The sequence below is a fragment of the Triplophysa dalaica genome, chromosome 12 (assembly GCF_015846415.1).
Source record: "Triplophysa dalaica isolate WHDGS20190420 chromosome 12, ASM1584641v1, whole genome shotgun sequence".
Lineage (NCBI taxonomy): Eukaryota > Metazoa > Chordata > Actinopteri > Cypriniformes > Nemacheilidae > Triplophysa > Triplophysa dalaica.
This window is the reverse complement of record NC_079553.1, coordinates 7315319-7335435: the sequence shown is the minus strand read 5'-3', so window position 1 is coordinate 7335435 and position 20117 is coordinate 7315319. Positions and strand designations below refer to the sequence as shown.

The 20117-nt window shown below is 37.3% G+C and overlaps 3 protein-coding genes across 3 annotated transcripts; 1 reads left to right on the top strand and 2 right to left on the bottom strand.

Moving 5' to 3' along the window:
• The first annotated feature begins 1756 nt into the window (after nt 1-1756).
• Nucleotides 1757-11877, top strand: ywhabl (tyrosine 3-monooxygenase/tryptophan 5-monooxygenase activation protein, beta polypeptide like). Its single transcript, XM_056762270.1, has 6 exons — nt 1757-1907; nt 4773-5078; nt 8106-8229; nt 10284-10447; nt 10555-10650; nt 10868-11877. The coding sequence occupies exons 2-6, from the start codon at nt 4785-4787 to the stop codon at nt 10925-10927; spliced, it is 738 nt and encodes a 245-aa protein (XP_056618248.1). The 5' UTR covers nt 1757-1907; nt 4773-4784; the 3' UTR covers nt 10928-11877.
• Nucleotides 11878-13280: 1403 nt separating this feature from the next.
• negaly6 (neuromast-expressed gpi-anchored lymphocyte antigen 6) lies at nt 13281-15159 on the bottom strand. Its single transcript, XM_056762181.1, has 5 exons — nt 15111-15159; nt 14705-14818; nt 14451-14597; nt 14204-14314; nt 13281-13492 (listed from the first exon to the last, which is right to left on the bottom strand). Exons 1-5 carry the CDS (start codon nt 15157-15159, stop codon nt 13281-13283), a joined length of 633 nt encoding a protein of 210 aa, XP_056618159.1.
• Nucleotides 15160-16441: 1282 nt separating this feature from the next.
• LOC130433397 (urokinase plasminogen activator surface receptor-like) lies at nt 16442-18292 on the bottom strand. Its single transcript, XM_056763242.1, has 5 exons — nt 18241-18292; nt 17822-17935; nt 17572-17715; nt 17322-17432; nt 16442-17225 (listed from the first exon to the last, which is right to left on the bottom strand). Exons 1-5 carry the CDS (start codon nt 18290-18292, stop codon nt 17014-17016), a joined length of 633 nt encoding a protein of 210 aa, XP_056619220.1. The 3' UTR covers nt 16442-17013.
• Nucleotides 18293-20117: the final 1825 nt, after the last annotated feature.

The following is a 20117-nucleotide window of genomic DNA, read 5'->3' as shown; positions in this document are numbered from 1 at the left end:
GGAACGCTCTTGTCTTAACAAGCTATGTGACTCTTCTTTTTTTGCTGAAACAGATGGATAGTACCATGCAATGTAGCACACTTGAAAGTGTTACTTTAGGTGTTGGAAAAGACAAGACAATTGCTCTTGTATTAAAAGAGAGAGAGGCATGTCAACCCACCCTTTGCAAAAACCATGACTGACTTTTTGTCATTCCTCAATGCATAGATTTCTCTGCATGCTCAAGGCGTTCACATAACTACACTGAGAGTGTGCGAGTGATTCTCACCATTTACCAGGGTGTGGCTTTAGGTAAACAAAAAACCTGCCCTACTAGTCATCCAGCAAAGTCTAATCCCCATTCAGATTTACATTTGAATGAGACTGTTTCTGCATATCTTTCTGGAAATCAGTTGCACATATGTATTGGTCTCACTGTGGACTGAACAATAATAACCGAGTTTTGAAATAGGTTACTGAATTCATATCTGATGGAAGGACACGTGACAATGTAGAAAATAGACTCAATTCCCCATGGAAACAAACTGGAGTAGGGCAGAAATAGTGCTTCTTCTACCAAAAAAGCTATGTGTGTCCTTGTGTGCTTATTTTACCCATGAACGCTCTCCAGTCTTTGCAGTCTTGAGAAAGTTAAAGGGATAGTTCATTCAAAAATGAAAATTCTGTCATCATTTACTCACGCTCATGTTATTTCATGCTTCAGTACTTTGTTCCAAAGAACACAAAGAAAGATATTTGGAAGAATTTTAGTCATTTTTAGTTCCGACACATCATTGACTTCCATAGTAGGAAGAATTAAGTGGTAGTCAATGGTGCCCGAGAAGTCTTTGTTTTACTAAATTCTTAATCTCTGTATACTGTATGTGTTCAACGGAACAAAAATATAAGATTTCTACTACTACTATGGTAGTGGATGATTTTCCAGAACTGAAAATTGCTGAAAATTCTTCCAAATATCTTCTCTGTGTTAATTTACATTTAGCAGACGCTTTTATCCAATGCGACCTACATAGAGTTCAGGGAGCAATAAACGATATGTCATACAGGACCAGTAATACAACAGGTGCTGATACAAAGTTACTAGTTTCAACAAAACTAGACGACTACCTGTTGAGAGAAAGAGAGAGGGTTAGTGTTTTTTTCCTTCTCATTTTTCTGTCAAGTATTCACAGTAGAGATGGGTTATAAGTCGTTTTTTGAATGTTGTGAGAGATGTGGTTGGCAGGACTGAGTTAAGAAGAATGTTCCACCAGGAAGGAGTTGTGAAGGAGGATGAGCAGGAAAGCGATTTACTGCCCTTATGAGAAGGCATTACAAGACGCCACTGGTTTGATGAACGCTGGGTTATTAAAGGGGTGTAGGAGGGTCAAGTAACTACTTTTGTAAAGCAAATATTGACAGAACAGGCCTACATATTATTCTTGACATAAGTGTGATAGCATGGATTCAAATGAGGACCCTTGTTGCATAATACTCAATATGCAGCTAAAAATATCGCATTCGGAATAGATTCATACATTTTTTATATGTTTTCTTCTTGTGAGATGTATTTTGTCTTGTTCAGTGAATAGGGATCAAAGTAATACCGTAAAATATTTAACCTCAATATAAGCATGGCTAAGATGACACAAAAATCTATAAAATGAACGTAAGGCTGAGAACATAGAAGGAAAAGTGGAGGGAAAATGGTGCACCGCTCTCACATGGCTCTCGTGCAATCACAGACAACGTGAAGTCAGCCGTCGCCTTGGTTACCTTTGACGTCACATGGCCCAGCCTTGTCTCGGCTCCTGGGGCTGGTCTGATTGGAGGGAAACCCCGTGGATTAGCCCGATAGCCCGTGAGAATCAGCTGTGAGCCGCGGTTTGCTTAGCTACGACAGGACCATCGTTTTCCCCGACACTCAGGTAAGAGAATACGCCAGATAGGGATAAATGCCAGGCTAGTTCGGTCAGTCCGACAGAGGAGGGCCGTGTTTCATTCTTTGAGATGTAAAGCGAAATTTAAATGGCGACGGCCGATACACGGCGAGTGACTAAGTAGCCGATGATGCTAACATGTTGAAAATGAACAATAAGCTTTTGCTTGGCATATCTAGGCCGCCCCTTTTTGTTTCTTGCTGTTGGTGGGTTGACTGGTGTGGTCGAACCCTACAATAGAAACGCTTTACTTAATATTAAACGTTTAATGCTACGTATCTGGATATCACTTCGATCTTCATTGAGCATTCTTCAGCGTTCGCCCGTATGTTACGTTATTGAACATTTTGGTGAATCAATCCAAAGCTATAGTTCCCATCACTTCCGCTAATAAAGTCATGTTTTATGTAGGTTAATCCGTGTTAAATAAAATGTAACGTTACCGTTACTCTAAGCGAACTTTATTCATTATCTATTGTTTCGGGTCATGTGGTTGATAGAATCGGGCGAGCTTTTCTGTCTCTCAACATGTCATGCATGTTGCGATAGAATGATCAGCCTGACAATCAGCGCCATGCTTCGGTTTATCTTCTAACGTTAATCCCATGACTAAACTACATTTGAGTAATAAAAGTCATTTAAAAATGTGTTTTTAGGTTCATAGTATTACAATATAGACGAGGCGCGGGTTTCTTAACTGCGAGGTCAGTCGACCATGGCGATGGGCAGGGCAGACCTCGGTTCTTATAGCTTAGCCAACATGCTAACTCAGTTGATCATTGAACAGTGTTGATTTCTTTACAATTGTGTTAGATTCTGGTCAATTCCGTAATACATTTCTCAGTCTGTCATATTCCCGTGGAATTGTCATCGTTGCTGTGTTTATGAACTGTTAAATAAAGTCAACGAAAAATAAAAGTTAAACACCTATTTCTGTTTTTATTGGTTAAGCTTAGTGTAGTGAGCAAGTGACCAATGCACTCCGATTAAGCGATATTCACAAAATATTGTGGTATTGCTCTGTTCTTGCCAAATGAATTAATTTTTTATGAAAACGTGATTTGAGAGCGTGCAGATGGGTAACTATGGGGTGGGGTACTGGGCGTGGTTGCCAAGAAAAGCACATCCGCATATTTCCTTGCGCTGTAATGCTACCCGGTAGGTTAAAATACTTGAGGCATAGCTCTGATTTTTTGTGATAATTACACCTTAGAACATTTTGCCTTTACTTTTAACCCTAAATGCCTTTCCTACTTTATGACAGTAATGGTGCTCAGAAATAGCAGTTATCTGAATGTTTAAGTTATGTGTGATACACTAAAGCAATAGATCATGCCAGCTGCCAAGCAATTGGTTATGTGTAGAGACATCTGGCATGTGAGAAGTAAATCTGTGGTTTAGGCAGAATAAAAAACAGTGAAAGCAATAGTTTACCCAAACAGGAAAATACTGTCATAAATTCGCCTTCATGTCATTCCATTTGATGCCCTAAGAAGCTCCAAAAATCATATACATTTAACATTAAAGGTACCCAAATGATTCCAGTGTTTCAATAATGTCATATTTGAGCTTTAGCATTCAATAAGTTGAGTATATCTGTGAATATACAGATCAGCATGTTAAAGTCAAGATGGCATATTGATAAATTTAAATCTAGTCGATACTTGTGATCAGTTATGTGTCAGTCAAAGGGGCCATCAGAATTTTATTTTTGTGCAAGTGTTACTTTAATTCACTGGTGTGTGTTGTTTAGCACTTCCATAAATATGATATAATATATAAAAATATAAAAGTCAGTGAGGTCCAAGAACCGTTTTTGTTATAAGTGTTCCAAATAGGGCTGGGCGATGCATAGTGCGATATAACATGTAATTCTGATGCTCATTATGTTTCCACAATGAGATACGGTTAAATGCCGCAACATCCGAAAGCCAGAGGCCGCTCTCGAACGATTTACATTTAAGTTCCAATAAATTAATTTCTGTACGTAATGTCACAGTATGCGATGTCGAACGCAGCCACACAGACGCTACGTCAGAAATCCCATACTGTGACAGACAGTGCTTTCTGAATTTGAATAAGTACCTACCTATTGACGGTTAAAACAGTATGTTTTATATAGTAAGACTGGGTTATTTTAGAGTGGGAGTAGGTTATTTTATTATGATAAAATAAACTTGGTGTCCTGCTATTTTTTTTATTTAATTTACTTTTTAAATTTGCCTGTTGCTCAGCTCCCTTGACATCATGGGATAGAGAAGTGTCACTCACGAATGTAGGCGGAAGCATACTGAGGTTTGGGACATACTATCCGTGACTCATACTTATTTTCATCTACTATATATTGTATGGAAGTAGGCGATTTCTATTGTAGGAGATGTTTTATCGCTGTTTTTCAAACCGTTGCAGGTTTTTTCATGATAATAAAGTATATTTATAATGATGATGTTTGATGAGTGTTGCTTTTTCAAATGTATGTTATAATGACTCAATCTTGTAGTGATTTTAGATTGAGCAGTACTTCCTTCTGATCAAAGAGCCGTAGTTCCCAGAAGAGCTGTGCATAAAACCGAGAATCGATTTCAGAATCGATTTAAGACGTATATAATTAGTGTGAATCGCGACATGCATCACCCTGCCCCAATTCCAATTATCTTTATACAAGAAAATTATACAGATTTGGAGCATTGGAAAGTGAGGAAATTATGACATAATTATTTAATATTTTGGGGTAAACTATCCCTTTAAGTTCAACGTAATGCCTTGGCAGAGAATTTTCTTGGACTAAAATCTTTGTAGGATGTGTGTCTGATTGAACTTTGTAATCTTAAAATCGGACTCTTTTCTTCTCAGCACTGAGCAGCCATGGACAAAAGCGAGCTAGTGCAAAAAGCCAAGCTGGCCGAGCAGGCAGAGCGCTATGACGATATGGCAGCCGCTATGAAGGCCGTCACTGAGGGTGACACTGAACTGTCTAATGAGGAACGCAACCTGCTCTCTGTGGCTTACAAGAATGTAGTGGGTGCGCGCCGTTCCTCCTGGAGAGTGGTTTCCAGCATCGAGCAGAAGACGGATGCCAGCGACAAGAAGCAGCAGATGGTCAAGGAATATCGGGAGAAGATCGAGAAGGAGTTGAAAGACATCTGTAATGATGTCCTGGTAAGGAACTCAAATCAATTCAAGTCTGAAGTATAAAGCATTGCGTAACTTTTTTTTATGACTTTGTAATACATGCATTATTCTTAAAGGTTGTTCTGTGTTTAACTTTTCCAAACCTGTGTAAATTTATAAAGCAAAGTTCTCATCCCTGTTTCTTTACTCCAAGTGCTGTTGGCTGCAAAGGTTGATAATCCTGCTTGTGTTAATTACTCATCATGAGCAAGGACCTCTTTCAGCCAAGCCTATTAGTCCAGCCCTGATCTCATTTGTTCCAATGTTCGCACAGGTGTCCTCTCTTTGGAACAGTTATCGTACATGAGAGCCATACTTGATGATGACAGATTTAAAGGGTCAGGGTCTATTTAACCTTTCAGTCCTCATCTCCACCTGTTTGAAGCTGTTTTATACAGATTCAACATTACAGTATGCATGTTATACGAACAATGTCTGTTACTAGGTTTCTGTCTCCTTATATTACCTAAAAAGCATCTGTCTGGAATTTAAACCCAAACTATTTTTTCACCCCGTTTAAGTATTTGAAGGGTTTCATTGTTTTTGTTCAATGCTGTTTCAACCGCTTTATGGCAGTGACGTCAACCTATGACAAAATCTTTGATAAAGTATGCATACTAATAACAAGTCGCATTGTTTAATACGAGCAAACATCACAGGAGATTTGAATTTGTGTCCACTTCAGTTCCATAAGCCGTAAATCAGAAAATCATGCGCCCCACCCCTTTCAAAGTCTGAGTAAGCGAGCATGGGTGCTAATTAGCTTTTAGCAGCAGCTCGGGTGGGAAACTGGAGAATATGTAATGAGGTGTGGGAAGTGAAGAGGACTCCAGAGAACAAGAGGGAACCTTTACTCCACAATGCGGCTGTGCACTGTACACAACTTAGTCGAATGCTTTGCATAAGCTGGTTGTGGAAGCAACCCTAAGTGTCCATTAATTCAACCAATTTGTTTGTGACAAAAACCCAGTGGAGTCTTTATGGTTGTGTGGGCCATAGAAGACCACTCATCTCTTCCCGAGCTTGTTGTACACTTGAACAGGGCACTCAACCCGACTGTGATTCAAGGGGTTTTAAATTATTGCTAGGCTGTTTAAAAACTATGTTTCGTTGTGATGTCAGATCTATTCATCTGGGAAATATTTATTTTCTTATCTATCTTCGTCACCAGAGCGGATGAGCTCAAACCAAAGAGGACAAGGCTGTGGCCACGGCAACCTGAGTCAGATTAACAGTGTTTGAGGGGAGGGAATACATTCACTTTGTGCGCGCATAGCATAAAAGGGGCCGTGTGATACTGCACAGGTTGACTCACCTCTCTAATCCCATAATGACAGTTGCTGAGCTCTTGTTTTTTGGGCCAGTGTCCTGGGACTCTGCACATTTAGGCCAAAGAACCAGAAAATTGTACCTTCAGCATGTTATCACAGGAATGTAGCAAGAATTTGATGTCATGGGGTGAATTCCAGTCTATTATGTAACTCAGTTGAACGGAAATCTGAACTGCTCTTAGAGTTGACGTTTAGCTTTGTATTTGTTACATTACCAGCAAACCATCTTAGCAACATTATTCTTGATTTATGATACAGGAGATATTCATGTTAAAACCTGAATTTTTCACACACTTGCCTTTCACACCTTTTGTTAAACAGTCTGTTCACTCATACTTCACGTTAGAGTGATTAGTTCACCCAAAAAATGAACGCTGTGTCATCATTTACTCACTCTCTTGTCATTTTAAAACTAAAGATTTTCTTTTGCAGAACACAAAAGAAGATATTTTGAAGAATGTTGCTAACCAAGCAACGGCGGTACCAATTCACTTCTATTGTATGGACACGAAACAATCCGTGTCAATTAGTACCACCATAGTTTGGGTACCTTTATTCTTCAAAATATCTTCTTTAGTGTTCTGCATTAGAAAGAAAGTTATACAGGTTTGAAATTACAAGTGGATGAGTAAATAATGACTATTTTTAATTTTTGGTGAACTGTCCTTTTTACAAATGATTTTGCTGGAATCTCGCAATGTGTCATTTTCTAATGAATTAAAGGAGGAAATGTGTTGTGGTTGGTGGAAAGTCACACTTTATTATCAAATATAAAAGAATGAAACCGCTGACCTGCCACAAGCTGCTGTGATCTCTCATCTACATGTCTTGACTTGTTGCAGAGAATGGGGAGGCAGATGGTTATGCAATACTTTCACTGTCAAAATCTGACACAGTTGCACATACAAGTAGGTTTCTGGATCATCAACGACATGTAACTTTCAGATTAAGCCATTCATTTCTAAACAAATGCTTAAACAGTTCTTCCAGTTATGGTGATGCGAAGTCCCATTGGTTTTAACTTTGATCATGTTAAGGTCACGCAACATTTAAGTTGCATTCGAATCTCTGAATCAACCAGAATGACCTTGACAGCATCAGTTTGATAGAACAGTACAATACTTAATTTTTTCATCCTTGGACTTGCATGTTTGTTGTAAGAGCATCATTGAAGAGTTTATAGATACTTATTGCAATGAAAACCTTTTGGTTCTGTTCAGCACGGCGACAATCGGGCTGCGAACAAGACCAGCAAGCTCAATGACCTAGTTCCACAAGCTGTAGCTCATACGGCGTAGTCCATTTTCCTGATCTCCCCTTCCCCCTCCCTGCTAAAGATGGTCTCTGAAACATCTGTAGAACTGCAGTTCTGTCACAAGCTCCCAGGCCCCCAACAGCAATTTGAGGACGTTGTCCCAAAATGCATAGAAGGCTGAAATTCTAGAATAAATGATGGGACTTTTGTGTGTACTGTAAATGTTACTGGAGAGATTTTACTGCGACTGTTTACTTTTCACTTACAACAGTGTGTAGCCAAATAAGTTTTACAGAACTTTGTATATTATCTCTCCATCTCGATTGTTAACTTTCTGTCTGGCTCATGACTACTTCCCCTTTTCCCTCAACACACCTTCAAAAGCAAACTAGGATGCTAAACCTCTAATATCTGTGTTTTTTTTTTCAGGTCCTTCTGGACAAGTACCTCATTCCCAAGGCGACCCCGGCAGAAAGTAAAGTCTTCTATCTGAAAATGAAAGGCGACTACTATCGCTACCTTGCGGAGGTGGCTGTGGCAGAACAAAAAGCCTGTAAGTCTTTACATAACATGATGGGGTTGTTGGGGGTTAGGTTCACTTTTAGCTGCTTAAATCTGATGAACAATGTTAGCTGGATAATCATTTACATTTATACATTTGGCAGATGCTTTTTTCCAAAGTGACTTAGATTGCATTATACTATACGTTGTTTCTCACTATGTGGAATCCCGGGGCTCAAACCCATGACCTTGCCGTTGCTAGCACCATGCTCTAACAACTGAGCCACAAATACCTATAATCGGGTAGGCATTTGAGAAATTTGTGTTATTCTCAAATATGTGGTTGTGAATAGGAATGTCTTTGTCACCTGAACGCACTTACTTCTGCTAAAAAAGTAACTATTTCCACAAACTGTTGACATGAAGCCAAACTCGAGAGGAAGTAGGAGGGGTGGAAATCTCTAAAGAGGATCCTAGAGGCCCATTCATAAAAACCTCAAAGACTAATTCAGGAGTTAATGCGCCACATTTTTGCGGGATATAATCTTAATCTCGACCCCTTATCTGATGTTAACGTAGTTTAATGGCATAGCTAATAATTCTGTTTCAAAGCTCAAAGTGGTTTCTTTATTGTCTCAGTAATGATAGAGTGAGAAAGGAAGAGGGTCAAAGTGTGCATAACAGGAAGAAGGTTGTGTCTCACTTCCTGTGGCAGGAGGTTGACAAGCTTTCAGGGGGTGGCTCTGGGATTCAGTTGTGGGAAAGGGAGAAAGAAAAAGAGGGTCTTTAGGTATGCAGAGGAAACGGTTAGCAGTCTGATTTCCTTCTTTCATTTGGAGCAGGTGCTGACATGTGAGTCCACCCACCTTGTGAATCAATGAGAACCCATGTGTGGGTGGAGCTTGAATTCTCCACAGCCTGCCGGATATCTGTTCAGTCTTGTTTGAAAGGAAATGTCGTCATTCTTACTTTTTTTAGGATGCATTTTGATTGATCAAAATAGTTGTGGTTTTGAAAAAAATCTGTCTCGTAGTTCTAATGTGGCTTTTCATGTCTGTTAAATGTCATCATTTACTCGCCCTCAAGTTTGTTCCAAATCTGTATAAAGTTCTTTGTTCTGATGAACACTTTTATATGAATGCTTGTAACCAAACATTGACTACCATGCTTTATACATTTCTTTCTTATGTTGAACACAAAAGAAGATATTTTTCAAGAATGTAGGAAAGAAAACAGCTCTGGGGCACTTTTGACTACAATTGTCATTTTTCCTACTATGGTAGTCAGTGGTCGCCAAGAAGTGTATGGTTACAAGCATTCTTCCAAATATCTTTCTCTGTGTTTGTCAGAACAACGAAACGTATACAGATTTGGAACCACTGTTCATGTGAGTTCATGAAGACAAACCTTGCCCTTTAAGTCTTATGTAATGCATGAGCAATGGGAGCACAGACTGGCCTGTTATGTGCTTGAATGAAATGGCTAGATGCTGACAGTTGTGTTGTCTGTCCTCTCAGAGTGGAAAAGTTTGAAAGCTACTCATTTACATGTTATAGCCTCACCCTCCTAGTGCCCAGTGCAAAAGCTTTGTAACAGAAAACCATACTGCCAGGTTTTTGCTTTCACGCCCCCTAGTGGTACATTGTCATTCGACAAATTTACAGGGGACATCAGCTGGCCATTTTACTGGAATCATTCTTTAGGGCCTGGTTAAAGTTCTCAAATGGTTGTGTATAAACACCTTTTTACAGTGTCAAAAACAGCTCTGTCATCCCACGCCAGGATAGCTTCATTGTTCAATGCTTGCTAAAACAAATAAGCTAGCTTCGCTACCTGTGTAATAAAAAAGGGGGAAGGGGGTTGTAGATACATGCTGCAAATTGAAACCGCTCTCTGGATAACATGGTTTCAGACTCAGACAGCCTATAACAAACTGGCTGTATGTTTTCTTATCAAGTTTTCTGAGCTGGCAGACACACCAGATGCATTCCAGTGTGAAATATTTAAATGTTGTTCGTTTTCCTAATCACTTGTGGACCGTAACTAACTGTTTATTAAAACCAGGATCATTGAAATATATTCACACATTTTTTTCTTTGTTTTCAGCTATCATTTCCAATTCACAGGATGCCTACAAGGATGCTTTTGAAATCAGCAAGGCAGAGATGCAGCCCACACATCCCATTCGTCTGGGCCTGGCCCTCAACTTCTCTGTATTCTATTACGAGATTCTCAACTCTCCTGAGCAGGCCTGTAAGCTTGCCAAAACGGTAAGACTAACATTTTAAACCCACAGTTAGACTGTGAATGCTTCGTTCTCTTCATACACCGCAATATAACCCATCACTTTGGTTTGTGTGTCATCTGCTTCCTGTAGGCTTTTGACGACGCCATTGCAGAGCTTGATTCACTGAATGAAGAGTCATACAAAGACAGCACATTGATCATGCAGCTACTGCGGGACAACTTGACAGTAAGTTTTCTGTTTGCTAGCTTTGAAAACCGGTTATAAATGAGATGTTCTTGAGATTTTAAGTGGCCAAACTGGACCATGCTTACATTTGATGCTACTTATCTCATTTAAAGGAACTCGAAAACATGTGATTACAGCAGATTTGTAGTGTACCAAAACAAGCAGGTTCTACCGTGTTCATGACTCAAAGTCTCCTGTCCTTTTCTCCTCCTCACAGCTGTGGACTTCAGATAACCAGGGAGATGGTGAGGACGCTGATGAGGGGCGGGATAACTGAGTCTCGCTCTGTCAGTACTTCCCGTTATTCACCTGCCATTGTTCCAGCTCACCGTCAACACTGAGACCACCTCATCGTCAACTTTTGTCTCTTTTAGTTCTTTTACTCTTGCGCCTTCCTTGCTTTCTTCTTTCCCTGTCATTGTGGGTTTTTTTCTAAGGATTTGTGTCATGGAGGTGGGTGGGAGGGGTAAATAGCGGGTGGGAGGGGCGAGGCATGGGAAGGGGCCATGGTTCGTCTGCTGTTAACCTTGTTTTCTCCGCAGGGAGTTCTAGGTTGTCGCATTAGCGCGGAAGGAGGCGAGTGTGGGCTCATGCAAAGTTGCAAGTTCAACCTTTTGTTATACTGTATGTAAATCTCTGTCAGAGTAATTTGCCATGATCATTATATACGGCAGTTAAGCATTTGTGTTTTATAAACAGCCCTTGTCTTTAAGCATATGTGAGGATAGCAGTGCAAGGCTACAACTAAAGTTACAACAGCAATGTGTTACATGGTAAAACTGCTGGCTCACACGTCATGGGCAAAAAACATTCCATTTATTGTCACTCAAGTTCTCTTATTGCAGGCATTTGGTGCCCTGCAAATGGCATTTACCTGTTCCCTATTAATCACGAGGTATAGTGGACCCTAAGAACAAAGAGCACATAAGCTTTGTACGGTTACCGCTTGACTGTACAAGCAGAGCAGTAGGAAAATCAGTGCAAGTAATTTTTTTCCTGGTAATTTGTTTTTATTATTTTTTTCCACAATTTCCTTTCATTTCTTTTGATACTTGCCTAAATTGCATGTGGCTATGAAGTAGATAATATGGGGAGGAAATGGGGGTACTGTCGGCTGGCTAGCTTTGTCATGTCTTTGGAATTTTCATACAGAACACCCAAGCATAAATGTTATTTGGAGGGAAATATGTAATTTCATGTAAGTGGAATAAAAAATAATTTAACACAGTTTTTTAGTTTTTGTTCTGTCTATTTAACCATTTAGGGCTGTGGCTGGCCTCATGGAATGCTTAAACTCATGCAAATCAGATATATGAAAAACATGTTTTTGGAAAGCCAGTCAGCATAAATGCATTATTGGGTTTTTTTTTAATAAGAATTGGGAAGAATGGATTCTTTGATTATGGTTTGAATACCAGATTTTCTCTTGTAATGAAAGAATTGAATTAAACATATACACTCTTAAAAATAAAGGTGCTTAAAAGATTTTTCACAGCGATGCCATAGAAGAATAATGGTTGATTCCACAAAGAACCATTCAGTCAACAGTTCTTAAAAGAAGCGTCTCTTCTTACTTTTTTTATATAAACTGAAGAACACTTCTTTGCCACAAAGAACCCTTTGTGAGATCGAAAGGTTCTTCAGATGTAAAAGGTTCCTTATGGAACCATTTAGACAAAAAAAGCTTCTTCTATGGCATCGCTGTGAAGAACCATGTGAAGCACCTTTATTTTAAAGAGGGTGCCAAGCATCTGCAGCACTATTTAAACTGTACTTTTGCTCTTTCACGCTCTCTTATGGGAATCAAAGAGCATTACAGTGCAGTATATTGAATAGACAAATTACTTGTGTTGCAATGAAGAGAAATGGCAAAGTTTTACACAATGGAAGGTTTGGAATAGAAAAAGAAACTAGGATGCGTTTCTTTTTAGGTTATGGAATGGGTGAATGTACTTGAGGGCAATTTAAATTTCCTTGTCCAAGACAATTAAAAAGCCAAAGGCATAAAGGATTATGGAACAATATTAGTGTCTTGAAACTAAATTCCATTTCGAAACCTAACCCCTTGTCATCTTGAAAGGTTAATATCAGTAAACTTATGTACGCAGTAACACACCAGTTTCGGAGAAACTAGTTGCTCTGAGCTGTGGTGGTCTCATACGTAATGATTTATTACACACTCTGTTAAAATCTATAATATTTATTAGAAAAGACAATAATTATCCATCTAAAAGTTTCTGTAAATACAAAATAAATATAATCTAACAAGCACTCTATACAAATATCCTCATATCTTCTATATTTTCATATGCAGGAGTAATCTTACAGAAACATATGGCTACTGTCCTTCTGAAACTTCCATATTTGGCCATTTTTATTATTTGCCATAAATCATTACAATTAGTAACCCTTTATGTATGTTACTTGTTTTGCGAATATCTAACCAATAAAGATATTAAAACATGCTTTAAACTTTTACAACACAGTATTTCATCATTTAAAAAGTACAATGTTTTTTCCATTTCCTGAAAAGCATTGAATTTGGACATCCAAGATTTTGGAAGGACAGCAAAGATATATGGATATCAGATTTAAATCTCACTTTATGAAGAACTATGACACCCCAAAGTTCAAACTAATGCCTCTACAATAGCATACAGCAGCAGCCCTATTTGAAACAGTCTGATCTCAGGCACAGCTGTGGCACTGTTACAAAGATTTCCTCTACAACAGGTCAGACCCATGGTTATGCTGGATTGGCCAATCTGTGTGGACAGGTCGCCTCTACAAAAACTTCTGGTGGCACATCCTCTCATCATCATCATCTGTCCATCAGCATCAACTGTGGATAGATAGATCACTGTCATTCTGCAGCATTGAGAGGACAATGACTTATGTATTAGATTTCTTTTCAATAATGAGGTAAAAAAAGTATTGTTTTGGGGCATCAAGTTTTAGTAATACAACACTGTTTCAGTGCCTGCAGAGGTGTGTGCAGATAAGACTCTAATAACATGGTTATGACCTCACAAGATATCATAAAGTCTTTGATATAAGGAAATGGATTTTAATTGTATGTTATAAACATTGATGAACTTGGTTCGAGAGAGGAACAATTAGTCAGTATTAAAACCTAAAAACTAAAAAAATGTACAAGGTAATTTAAAGGAATAGTTCACTTCAAAATTTAAAATTGATAATTCATTCACCCACATGCCGCATGCACATGGTGCCTGTGCGTTTATTTGTTCTGTCAAAAACAAATTCAAGCCACGTATATACACATATTTTTTTGTTTTCTTTCAAAATTACTAATCGTTTCGCAAGACAACCCCCATATTCATCGGCTGGTGTCATGTAGAGCCTTTTGAAGCTGCTATGCAACTGAAACATGGACCTTAACCAACATTCCCCTGTTGAATTCCATTATGGAGAAGAACCCTTGAAAGCTTTCTCCATAAACCTCAATTTGTTTTCGACAGAAGAATAAAGACACAGAGAGCTTGCCTTGATTACTTCTATATTGTCTTGTTTTGCTTGTGTGTTAGAATACCTTTAGCTTTGATGCAGTGATCTTCACCATCAACACAGGACAAAATTGAAGAGCAATCGCCTCCAGTGCAGGTGTGACACATTATACCATTTGGGACATTTTTGGGTGATTCTATGAAACAAAGATAATATAACAAATGACATTGACCTATACAGCACAGTTTTGAAACTTGCAATGTAAATGATTTGATATAATAATTCAACATATTTTCATTTATTGTCACAAAATGGCATTCATTGTAAAGTACCTGGCTCGCTCTGGTAGTTGCACAACTTTGTATCACAGCAGTGGTTACTGATGACTGTTTTTATAATTCCTAGGTTCACAGATGCAGTCACACATTGTTGAGGTAAAGAGCAGTTCTTCATAAACATTTCAGCCAACGTTTTGTTACCTACAGTGAACATTTACACACAAAGACTGTAAGATTCTGTACCTAGAAAGATTTTGTAAGCACATTTTAAATTCTGGAGTGAACTACTCGCCTGCCTTAATTCTTACCCATGTAAGATGTGGTTTTCATGGTACCGCACTGACCGACAGCACACTCCACTTTAGTTTCAGTGCATTTTATTGATGTCTCGGGTATGCATTGATAACAGCTCAGGGAATTTACTAAAAAAATGTGTGTATAGATATATATAAGGAGTTAAAATGTTACGGAATTGTCTGATCACTACATAACATTTCATAAAAAATATAGCAATGCCATGAATTTTTAGGAACAAAAATATCTTGCTATTCAAATTTCATAATTTTCAACTTATTTGTTGAAAGTAAAACCTATACAATACGGTGCTGCAAAGATCACATAACTTCTCCAGTATCACGCATGAGCATATCATCACATAAACTTACAAATCATTTAGACCTAACGTCAGAATTTGTATAAAGAAAAAGCAATTACCTTTGTAGAAAAGTGTGCTCATCAGAATAAACAGAAGACACTGTGCCATTTTGATTTGTGCTCAGACTGAAGCTAGTGTGTGTGAACTGAGCACTACATCCCCCAGCCTTTAACAAAAAATTGCACTGAAATTTGAAACATGCTGAAACTGATACCTTAAAAGGGGGTTGCCAACATTTAACTATCTGTAAAGCAGAATGCTTCACTATGGTCAGTTAAAAAAATGCAACTTGTCGGTATACTATACGTAATGATATGATACATGTGTGGATGCATGTCTCTGCACATTGTTGTGTGATGTTTTTAATTAATTGTAAATATGGGCATTTTTGTGCCTTTTATGTACAGGAGAATGGAGAAACATAAGCACCACCATATAAAGTTACAAAACAAAGGTATTCAGAGACAGAATAGATTTTTGTTTTTTCTAAACTCTAAAATATATTTACTACAAGATTGTTTGTGTCTTTGTAGCTCAACATTATGACATATAAGAATGTATTTTTAAACGGACCCCTGTTTAATTAGAGCGTTCAAATGAAATAGAATATGAACTTTAGATATTTTATTAGAGAAAACAATATATGGAGGCAAACATCACAAGCCACATGGGCTCATACATGCAGGCAAAACTCTGCTAAACTCAACAGAAAAGAATCTGACAGTTCACCCGCTCCAAAAAAATGACACTATTATAAATATAACAGAATAGAGATTGTGGTCTAGTGGGTTAAACCACTGAACTGGTAAATCAAAGGTTGCTGGTTCGATCCCAGCACCCACCACCAGTGTGTCCTTGAGCAAGACACTTTACTCCATGTTGCTCCAGGGGGATTGTCCCTGTAAGAAGTGCACTGTAAGTCGCTTTGGATAAATGTGTCTGCCAAATGACTAAATGTAAATGAATACTAAAATACTTTAAAGCCGGGGTATTCAATTAAAGTTCCAAGAGGTCCCGTCTTCATATTTTCTTCTAAATGTAGGTCCGGACAATATGTTTTTTGAAAATGAATAAATATTTAATCATTTAGCCAGTTGAACATATATAAAATATGATCTTTTATCAGGCCATTTACTTAAAATTTTAATATCCACATGTATGTATTGTCTCCGTGGCTTTAGGGGAATGCTCTCATAAAAGAAGTCTGATTATTCAAATTTCATATAAAATCCCCTTATCATAAACAGAAAAAAAGTTACTTACTAAAGCGCCTTTCCATGCCATTCAACTACGTCTATCTTTAAATAATTTGCCAATCAGAACGTTGTTCGTAACCAAATAAGTATTTTTACTGTTTTCACATAAAATCATCCTACAGAATATTCTGTAAAATTACAATAGTAGTTAAAAGTGCCCCAGAACTGTTTGGAGAACAGTGTGAGGAACTGTCCTACATTCTTCTATATATCTTCTTTGGTGTTCAAATTTTAATCATAATTTAAAAGTATGTTTTCCTACTAGAACCGTTTGGTTATAAATAATATCTTTCTATTCGCCAGAACAAAGAAATGTGTACAGATCTGGAACAATACGGAGGTGAGTAAATGATGATAGAATTAAAATTTATGAGTGACCTAAAAAAGGTACATTTTTCTAAATAAGCTAAATTCAACAACTACACTTCCTTGATCAACTGTATAAATAACTCAAATTGAAAGAGAGCACATTGTGTTGCTCTTTTAAATGAGCAGGGAAAGCTAACTAGATGCTGTATACAGTCAAATATAGAGGCTATAAACCTGGCTGGTCTTCTGTGGGTGGTTTATAGTCATCACCAAGTGCAACCAAACAGTGTTACTTAATGACACAAAGAAAATAGAGGAATAGAGATATATAATTTGTTGTCCACAGACATGCAGCTCCTGTGTGACCACATCTTGTGCCCTCTAATGAACTCTCGGGTTAGATGAAAAGTAGGAAAATTAGAGATATGAGCGGAAAAAAGAAACCACTCATGCTCTGGGCGCTGTTACACAGATTTCCCTCACAACATTTCATGTTATAACTTATACTTCGGCCAAATATACGTGAGTCATTCAAACGTGATGGATAGTTCCCACAGAACAGGTTGCTGGAACATCCACCGAGAGTGATCTGCTTGCCATTCGCCTCAGCTGAAAAATAAATCTTGTGTGAAATTCTAAGGCAGGTGCAAACACACACATATACACAGAGAGAGAGAGAGAGAGAGAGAGAGATTTAGGACATACCTGTCACTGTGAAGCAATGGTTCTCATCACCTTCACAATGCAAAATCTTTGAGCAAGTGGAATCATCACAGGTGAAACAAGTCTTTCCGTTAGAGGGCTTACGTGGCAAATCTATACAAGTGATGAATGAAAAAAAAGTATTTACTGTACCTTAACCTCACACCGGTTAGAGAAATGTAACAAGTTTTCTAAGAAATGATGTAGAACAAGGTCATGAAACTGTACAGAAATAATGTGAAAACTCATGCACCTGGTGCATCTTGACTGTTGCAGAGATGTGTTTTACAGCATTGAGAGTTGATGGTCACTCTGCTTGGTCCATAATTTATACTCCCGGTGAGACACGCAGAGGGACCTCCACAAGACTTCTGGATTTGACTGTGTTTAATCTCACCTATGAAGACCATCATTCAAAGTTTTATTGCTGAATCATTTAACACCTTAGAGGACGGCCATCATGTGATTCTTCACATAGATTTGTTTTGTTTTGTCACTCTTACCTGCGTATGCGGTTGTGGTCATGGAGCTACACTCTGATTCACAAGCTTTTGTGTATGTCGTGCATATTCCAGTTTCAGAGTCTAGGTAACATCCATAACAATCTAGCGCCAGTGCTGAGAAATAAATAGGTAAATAATACAAAATGAGGAAATCAATATTTAAGACAATTGATTAACAATGTAAACATTTTCAATATGATTTTAGTTTTCTATTAAATAAATTATTTTATAAAAGGTTTCATAACAATAGATCATGTGAAAATGTGAAAATCGTATTAAACCAAGGAATTTACAATACCCCCTTTAAACGTATGACATTATTAAAAATATGATTTATTATATTGTAAAACATTATAAAACGTAAATACTGACATATTAAGCAGTTAGAAAGACACCATACAAATCAATGTGCACAGTACCTTTGGTGAAAAAGACACAGATGAGCAACACAATAGAGCATTGAAGTGCCATTGCCGCAACCAAAGGAGCAATGATTGTTGATTCATATGTGATCTTATAAAGAAATGTTTTGCATCCTATTTGCAGTGGCGAAGTCTATGCACGCAACAAAGCTGCCTGATTAAAATACATCTCAATTTCGCAAGCAGAATTCTTAAAAGATACTCTTACAATATCCTCTTGCTAAAATTTGGCCTATAATCAGATGTCATAAAGTTTTTATCACCAAATGTGATATACTTTTCAACATAGTTCATTTTTTATAAAGAAAATGTCTTCATGAATTTAGGTACAATAGAAACAATGGACTGACATTGCATTTAACGTCCATACCATCTTTATCTTTAAACCTTAATGAAAACAACAATGATATACAATGTTATACAAATGGTAACTGATGCACCAATAGCAAGGTTATTTCAATTCTACTATTATAATGCCATGGTACTTTTTTCTCAGGGAACAGCCGGTTTCTGAAAAACATACCTTTTACAAATACATCACAATGCCAAGATAAGAACGATGTGTTACACATATATAAATGCAGACATATTAAATGGAGAGTTTATGGTGCTTCAAGAAACCTTTCTAATCTTCATTTTTTTCATATTCTTCTTTTGCAGCCGTTATTTCAATAAACTACATGATCTACATACTGAAACATTGGATTGTAATGTGAATAAATCAGCATTTTCAAATAGAAATTCTAGGCTACTGTGATACCCTTTGGAGAATATAAACTGTTCCATCAAATGAAGACATTGGTTTACACTTTGATATGTACTGTATATCCATATCTGCCTGAAGAATGTGCAATAAGAAATGCTTTTGTTAAGGAAACGGCATAATGTTACATATTATCTGTCAGGACTTTTTCTTTCACAGCTGTTATTTAAATAAATTTGAATTGAAAATTGGATTTTACAATGTGCAGTTCAGCATATTCAAATGGAGGAAGAAAATCTAGGCCATTGCAATACCCTTTGGAGAATCAAAATCTGCACCATCAAATAAGGATATTGTGTTCACTTTGATTGAAACAAGTCATGACAAATGTACCGTTATTACATTTATATAATATTACATGATGCTCTGGAATACTTGATTCTGATTGGGCTGGAGGTGAGGATGACTCTCATATTAGCAACTGCAGGTGGGCAACATAAACTAAATAATCAAGTAATAATCAAGGAAAGATTAAGGTGAGATTAAGATTTATGATAGAGAAGGCCTGAGGCCTGTTGCATGTTGAAACGTTTTGTCTTAAGAAAATGCAAACCAAGCCTGGGTTAATCTAGGTTAACATGTTTCATGATGCTGGTCGTGCCGTTGTTACTGGGGGTGTCGGTGTGTATCAGGATGATAATGTAGCAATACACACCAAGTTTGATTTCATTTATTATTATTTTATAGACCTTCGGTGTAGAAACAAAAACTAAAAAAAAACATAGTTCAGGACATTTTTATTTATGTTGCTTGTTTGGCAGCTGATATTTTAATTAATTACATGATCTACACATAAAACATTACATTTCTCAATGTACATAAATCAGCATATTCAAATAAGAAAGAAATAAAGAAAATCTAGGCTACTGCAAAACCCTTCTAAGAACGTTCAAATGAGGTTTTATATTGAAACATAAATAATGAAAAGTATTATGTAATATTTTGAAATGTTTTCTTTACAAAAACACTCTTATACTCATTATTATAATGAAGTGTACACTGTAAAAATTAGATGTCAAATTTGCTTTAAAAAATAACGGTAACAATATTACACCAAATATTTTAAGCACTTTTAAAGCTTAATTTTTAACAAAATATTCTATGAATAAAT

Bases quoted from the DNA above. Each gene is read 5' to 3' on its own strand.
- ywhabl (XM_056762270.1), top strand. From the start codon at position 4,785: ATGGACAAAAGCGAGCTAGTGCAAAAAGCCAAGCTGGCCGAGCAGGCA. The intron at 8,230-10,283 runs GTAAGTCTTTAC...CTTTGTTTTCAG, and splicing joins TGTGGCAGAACAAAAAGCCT to CTATCATTTCCAATTCACAG. The intron at 10,448-10,554 runs GTAAGACTAACA...TGCTTCCTGTAG, and splicing joins CCTGTAAGCTTGCCAAAACG to GCTTTTGACGACGCCATTGC.
- negaly6 (XM_056762181.1), bottom strand. From the start codon at position 15,159: ATGGCACAGTGTCTTCTGTTTATTCTGATGAGCACACTTTTCTACAAA. The intron at 14,598-14,704 runs GTAAGAATTAAG...TGTTCACTGTAG, and splicing joins GAAAACCACATCTTACATGG to GTAACAAAACGTTGGCTGAA. The intron at 14,315-14,450 runs GTACTTTACAAT...TTTGTTTCATAG, and splicing joins CAACTACCAGAGCGAGCCAG to AATCACCCAAAAATGTCCCA.
- LOC130433397 (XM_056763242.1), bottom strand. From the start codon at position 18,292: ATGGCACTTCAATGCTCTATTGTGTTGCTCATCTGTGTCTTTTTCACC. The intron at 17,936-18,240 runs GTACTGTGCACA...TTTATTTCTCAG, and splicing joins CTGTGTCTTTTTCACCAAAG to CACTGGCGCTAGATTGTTAT. The intron at 17,226-17,321 runs GTATGTCCTAAA...TTTATTTTTCAG, and splicing joins CCATTGCTTCACAGTGACAG to CTGAGGCGAATGGCAAGCAG.